The following is a 7,106-nucleotide window of genomic DNA, read 5'->3' as shown; positions in this document are numbered from 1 at the left end:
GGGGGATCAGTACCATAGCTTATTGTTAATGAAAACTTATGTAAATATCTGAATTAGTGAATTAAAGATTGCTATTAAGAGTGTATTCAGCATGACAGACAATAAAATCTTAACTATATTTTACTAAATATAAATAAATCAATGTGACTAATTTGGAGCTCTGGCCCCTGAGCTGATAGCCAATCGGATTATTCTGCTACTAGACCTGCCCCACTTCTCACGGAACTGGTACTCACTGTACCGTCTGTTATCTTCCTCTCACCCCATGGCTTACGTCAAGTCTCATCTGCTGTAATCACAGCCAAACTATGAAATGAATCCTGGGAAAAAATCTTATGGCTCCAAAGCCGGGAGTACCACACTTGTCTTACTGGAGCGTGTAGGGAAAGCAGTAATTGATATGCAGCACTAGGTGGCGGACACCTAACTCTGGTAATTAATGTCTACTACTTAAATTTTTATACCTCCGTCCAACTATGCTGACGACTGTATCAGTATCCAGACAGACGACTTTGTAACTATAATTTCAATAACTCTAAATTCACGCTCAGAGGTTAATTAAAGATTTCATATAATGTTATTTATCATTGGGTGACTGAACCAACCAATCACGAACGCGTCCTTAGCTGTCAGGCGTGAACCAGTCGAAATTATGTGTGCTTAGCAAGTTTTAGTGTCATGTACTCAAAAGTGAACTAAGGATTACAGTGTGCCACTGCATGAAACACACATTATGTGTATTCTCAGGAGACGTGGCCTGTAATTGAGAAAGTATCATGACACATTGGCAAAAGATTTCGGGTTAGTCCCCCATTCGGATCTCAGGAAGGGGACTGCCAAGAGGGAGATGACCATGAGAAAAAGACTGAACAACCAACGAAAGGATAACGTTCTACGAATGGGGGCGTGGAATGTCAGAAGTTTGAACGTGTTAGGGAAGCTAAAAAATCTGATAAAGGAAACGCTAAGGTTCAGACTAGAGATAGTGGGGGCCAGTGAAGTGAAATGGAACGAAGACAAGGATTTCTGGTTGAATGAGCATAAGGTAGTTTCAAAAGCTTCGGAAAATGGTGTAACGGGAGTAGAATTAGTTATGGGTAGGAAGGTAGGGCAGAGAATGAGTTATTGTGAACAGTTGAGCGATAGGATTGTTTTCATCAGACTCCACAGCAGACCACCACCGAAAACAATAGCTGGAAGTTGATGGTTGGATACACAACATCGTTGTGAAAGATAGTCTGTAAAAACCAGTTCACAGATATTAGCCGCTGGTGAATCGTGTATGCGATTGGAGTTAACCCCCTCATCGTCAGGTAAGGTCTGAAGATGGCACGCTGGAGTACTGAAACCGCTTCCATATAATAAATAACATAGTAAGCACGGATGTAGGTGTTCCATTTTAGTACAATAGTCCAGGTATACATGCCGACGTCGCAAGCAGAGGATGAAGATACTGAACGAGTAATCCAGTACGGGAGATGAAAATCTAATAGTCATGGGTGATTGGAATGTGGTTGTAGGGGAGGGACTAGAAGGAGTGGTTACGGGAGAATATGGGCCTGGTGTTTGGAACGAGACAAGAAAGATTAATTGAGTTCTGCAATAAATTTCTGCTAGTAAGTGCGAATACTCTACTCAAGCATCAAAGGGAACGTATCCTTGGAAACGGCTGGTAGATACGGGCAGATTTCACTTAGATTACATCATGGTCAGGGAGAGGTTTCGAAAGCAGATACTGGGCTCTAAGGCGTACCCAGCAGCGAATATAGACCCAGATCACAATTTACCAATGACGAAGAACAGGGTGAAGTTTAAGAGACTAATCAGAAAGAATCAGTGCTCAAACAAGTCGGATACAGATGCACTAAGGAATGAAGAGATACGCCTCGAAGTTCTCTCAGGCTAAAGACACTGCGATAATGAATTGCTCAGTTGGCAGTACAGTTGAACAGGAATTCATGTATTTAGAGTGTTGGAAAGAAAACCGTAGGTGCAAGGAAGGCAACTGCGTAGAAACCACAGATAACAGATGAAATACTGCAACTGATCGACAAAAGTGGGAAGTACAAAAATGCTCGGGGAAATTTAGAAATACAGAAATACAAGTCGCCGAGGAATTAAATAAATAAGAAGTGCAGGGAAGCTAAGAAGAAATGTCTGCATGAAAAATTCATCGAATTCAGCATGTAGAAAAATCAAAACAACCTTCGGTGATATTACAAGCAAGGGCGGTAAAATTAAGATTTCACTGGGAATTCCACTGTTAAATGCAGAGAAGAGAGAGCGTAGCTGGAAAAAGTACACCGAAGTATCTACGAGGGTGAAGACTTGTCTTATGTGATAGAAGAAGAAACAGGAGTCGACAGGGAAGAGGCAGGGGATCCACTATGGGAATCAGAATTGAATAGAGCTTTGGAAGACTTAATATCAAATAAGGCAGAAAGGATAGATAACTTTCCATCAGAATTTTTCAAATCATTGGGGGAAGTGGTAATAAAATGACTATTCACATAGGCTTGTACAATGTATGAGTCTGGCGATATACCATCAGACTTTCGGGAAAAACATCGTCCACACAATTCCGAAGACTGCAAGAACTGATAAGTGCGAGAATTATCGCACAGTCAGCTTAATAGCTCATGCATGCAGGATGCTATAAGAATAATATATATAAGACTGGAAAAGAAAACTGAGGCTTCTACCAGTGTTTCCGTTATTCCGAAGATAATTCGCATTAGTAACTTGCATTCTGAAACATACGAAAATATTCATATCAGCCACCGCCAGTCTTGTTTGTAATTGCTATTATCACTTCCGTTAGTTTCCAGAACACTGCTGATTTAGGGATTCTTCACATTTCATGTATATAACATATACTCCAAGCTTCAGACTTCTTTCAGTAACGATTTTACGCAGGCTGCTTAGGTGACTTCTATCCAGCACTCATCACTTGGAAAGTGTTCCCCGTAGCTGATCTTGACAATGCGCGTCAAGCTCTCTCGCCATATACACACGTATATGGACATATTTAGCATGATAGAAGAGTAAAGCCAAAGCTATATGGACATACTTACAGTCTAATTGCCATATGACTCATGTAACTTAAGTAAGAGTAATGGTTTGTTACAAGGATTGCAGTACTCCACGTTACGTACCTTGTTTCGATGTAGGTCTTCAATGCACTGTCAAATTCTTCTTGCAGCATTACACGTCCCATCTTATTTATTTACATCTTCTCTTTCCATGTTGCATTGAGACTTTTCTTTCCTCCCTTCCATCTACCAGCGTTCCTTCGTTGCTTTATATTAGCTTCCTACCTGATCTCTTTATATTCATACAGCTGCTTTCTTGTAGCCAAACATTTCTTTAATTTTTCCACTGGGCCTTTCTGCTTCGCCATGTTGCGCTTACTGTCAGTCATTTTTGACCACTTTTGCATGCTTCCTTTGCTGCAGTTTGATATTTCCTTCTTTCATTAATTAAAGGGCCTTGACTTATTGAATACATCATTTCCGCATTTTCTTCTTTCTTCATCAGTTAAAAACAATGCCTCAATGCTATTCAAGGACTCTTCCTGGGCGCTGTCTTTTGTCCCAGTTGTTTCTCTCCTGCCTTCTCTGTATCGTCTCTGAGACCTAGCGCTTCATCTTTTATTGTATTTATTTCGGCTTCTTCAGTCAGTCGTTGCCTATAGTTCTCCTTGAATCTCGCGGTAACATCTGGCTGTTTCGATCCATATAGGTCCCATCTTTTTAAAATTCCTACAATTATGCAATTTCTGTACTCTTAATTTGCATTTCGTAATTAATAAGAAACGGTCAGTCGCCGTTTGATCCCGGAAATGTTTTGCAGTTTGATATCGTCAGATACACAAGTACATTTAGATTTAACTAAACAAACACTGTTTCTTGCCTTGTTTCAAAAATTTTATTACTGTTGCTGTACAACCTAGGTTTCGGGTTATAAGCCCATTTTCAAGTACATTACTGACTTCCGAGGATGATAATGCACAGATAAACGTGATGATAACTAAAAGATAGCCATCTCAACCTCTTAATGTATCGATCCGTGGCTTGATGTAACATTTTGAAGGCAAAATGTTTTGTGTGCCCTCAGATAATAGGTAGTTGCTTGTTTAACACGAAAGATAAACAACCAGCCATCACATAAAGTGGGGTTCATAAAATCACATGCCGCGAGTGTCAGTCTTGCTACATTGAGCTAATGGGGAGGTCAATCCGCACCAGGCTTAAAGAACATCATAGAAGTTGGAGACTGAAGAAGCCTCGTTCAACCTTTTCAGAACATTGCCTTAACAAAAGCCGCAAATACATAATAGATGTGCAAGTCTTAGCCACGCGGAGTGGCTGCGTGGTTTGAGGCGCCACGTCACGGATTGCGCGGCCGCTCCTGCCGGAGGTTCGAGTCCTCCCTCGGGCATGTGTGTGTGTGTGTGTGTGTGTGTGTGTGTGTGTGTGTGTGTGTGTGTGTGTGTTGTTCTTCGCCTAAGTTGGTTTAAGTAGTGTGTAAGTCTAGGGATCGATGACCTCAGCAGCTTGGTCCATTAGGAATTCACACACTTTCCTGCAAGTCTTACACACAGAGGAAAAGGGGGCTAAACTCAATCAGATAGAACTTTTAGAAATTAAAAAACACATGTGTACATTCCCACACCTACAGTTAAACGAGCAAACAGAATTCAGTTATTCACCTCCTATAGATTACATCAGAACTCCAGGATAGAAGTAAACCTTTGGGCCTCAATCGATCAGCAGGTAAAAAGTTCTTGGCTGATGCATATCTTTATTACAAGGTATGTTTAGTCATGTTAGTGTAACTGCTGAGTTGTGCAATTCCATACGTAATTTGTTAAAAATGATCATTGAAGTAATTTTACATGAAGCCATGGATCGATACATTGTGAAGTTGAGATTACATTCTTTGCCTTATCATCATGTTTATTTGTGCATTATCATCTTTGGGAATCATTAATGTACTTGAAAATGGGCTTATAACGCGTAACCTAGGTTGTACAGTAACAATGGTAAAATTTGTGAAACAAGGCAAAAAACAGAGTTTGTTTAGCTAATTTATGATGTTTCACCAAGAATCCACAGCTGCTTCAATTAAAATGATATCTAGACTTCATAGAGGATAAAGTTCCATCTGCTATAGCAGCAACAGTGTCAGACATACGATTTATTTTGTTTTTGGGAAAGATATCGTCGTTAATTACAAAGCACAGAACAGTCATAAGTAGACAACAGTTAGATAAACATCACAGTCGGGGAAGGCGCTGGCCTCAGAGGCCTCCAGAGGTCACCGCGGCGTCACGACAGCACGACGGTGCGCCCGTCCAGGCCTTGCACGATGGGGCTGAACCTCGCCATGTAGTCCAGCATCACGTCCACGTCGACGCGGCCTGTGGGCACCAACACACAAGCGTCAGCGCTCTGTCCGAGATCTGTTACTTTTCAATACACCTGACTGACATGCAGCTAAAAACGACAGGTGATTATACAGAATACATTAGCAGATGACTAAAGTATTTACGGGAATACCACGATGATACCTAATTTACTGAATTCCGAAACTTCCGATTTGGTTTTGAGAGTGAAAGTAATAGTCGATCCGAGAGTGAGCACGTAAGTACAGTTGCTTAATGATAACTGTTGGTGGCTAAAATTCAACTGTGAGAATGAATAGATTAATTTAGCTGCATGAATATTCAGAAAATCATGTCCTGTCTGAAACTTATTGTAATCACAAAATCTGACTATGAACTTTGATAAAAGAAAACTGTATCATGATATAACAAGCAACCAGTTGCATATAAGAAATTTAATTTCTTGACCATTTTCGGGCACTTTATGCCCTTACTCAGAAGGCTGTACAGGAAACTACATCACAATAACTTGGAGTCAGATAAGAATATTAAAACTAAGGGCAAAAAGTTTAAAAATATTTTTAAAAATTATAGACAGAAAAAAGTACACACTTACCCCTATCGCTTTAATTGCGAGTATCAATAATAAAGTGCATACAGCACAATGCCAAGGTCCTAAAAATATATATGCAGGAATAATAAATAATACAACACCGAGTCAATTAATACAACAAGAGCTCTTAGATGCCTACATGTAGTTCAATGTCTGCATAAAACTAGTACAAAGAAGCGAAACAAGGAGTGCAGACATCACGCCAGAACATGGGCCAGTCAGCCAGTGGCATGCATAACTTGAAGTTGGTTTCAGAGTGCTGGTGGAAGTATATAAAACAACAAAACACAAAACCTGATGATAAATCAGATAAGTTAATACCGACGACAACAGACAGAAAAGTTGCTGTCCATGTATCAGCACGGCTTTAGAAAGCATCGCTCCTGCGAAACGCAACTCGTCCTTTTTTCACATGATATCTTGCGAACCATAGATGAAGGGTATCAGACGGATGACATATTCCTCGACTTCCGGAAAGCGTTTGACTCGGTGCCCCACTACAGACTCCTAACTAAGGTACGAGTATATGGGATTGGTTCCCAAGTATGTGAGTGGCTCGAAGACTTCTTAAGTAATAGAACCCAGTACGTTGTCCTCGCTGGTGAGTGTTCATCGGAGTTGAGGGCATCATCTGGAGCGCCCCAGAGAAGTGTGGTAGGTCCGCTGTTGTTTTCTATCTACATAAATGATCTTTTGGATAGGGTGGACAGCAATGTGCGACTGTTTGCTGATGATGCTGTGGTGTACGGGAAGGTGTCGTCGTTGAGTGACTGTAGGAGGATACAAGATGACTTGGACAGGATTTTTGATTGGTGTAAAGCATGGCAGCTAACTCTAAATATAGATAAATGTAAATTAATGCAGATGAATAGGAAAAAAGACTCCTGTAATGTTTGAATACTCCATTAGTAGTATAGCGCTTGACACAGTCACGTCGATTAAATATTTGGGCGTAACATTGCAGAGCGATATGAAGTGGGACAAGCATGTAATGGCAGTTGTGGGGAAGGCGGATAGTCGTCTTCGGTTCATTGGCAGAATTTTGGGAAGATGTGGTTCATCTGTAAAGGAGACCGCTTATAAAACGCTAATACGACCTATTCTTGA

The 7,106-nt window shown here is 40.7% G+C and overlaps 1 protein-coding gene across 1 annotated transcript in view; it reads right to left on the bottom strand.

The window, feature by feature from the left end:
* Nucleotides 1–5,172: 5,172 nt before the first annotated feature.
* Nucleotides 5,173–7,106, bottom strand: part of LOC124776922 (apyrase-like) — a 163,079-nt gene continuing 161,145 nt past the window's right edge. The window contains exon 9 of the mRNA XM_047252136.1: nt 5,173–5,422. Coding sequence (XP_047108092.1) covers nt 5,331–5,422 — 92 coding nt within the window. The 3' untranslated portion in view covers nt 5,173–5,330. The remainder of the gene's footprint in view (nt 5,423–7,106) is intronic.

The sequence above is a fragment of the Schistocerca piceifrons genome, chromosome 2 (assembly GCF_021461385.2).
Source record: "Schistocerca piceifrons isolate TAMUIC-IGC-003096 chromosome 2, iqSchPice1.1, whole genome shotgun sequence".
NCBI lineage: Eukaryota > Metazoa > Arthropoda > Insecta > Orthoptera > Acrididae > Schistocerca > Schistocerca piceifrons.
Note: the sequence above shows the minus strand (reverse complement) of the source record. Positions and strands in the feature narration are given on the sequence as shown.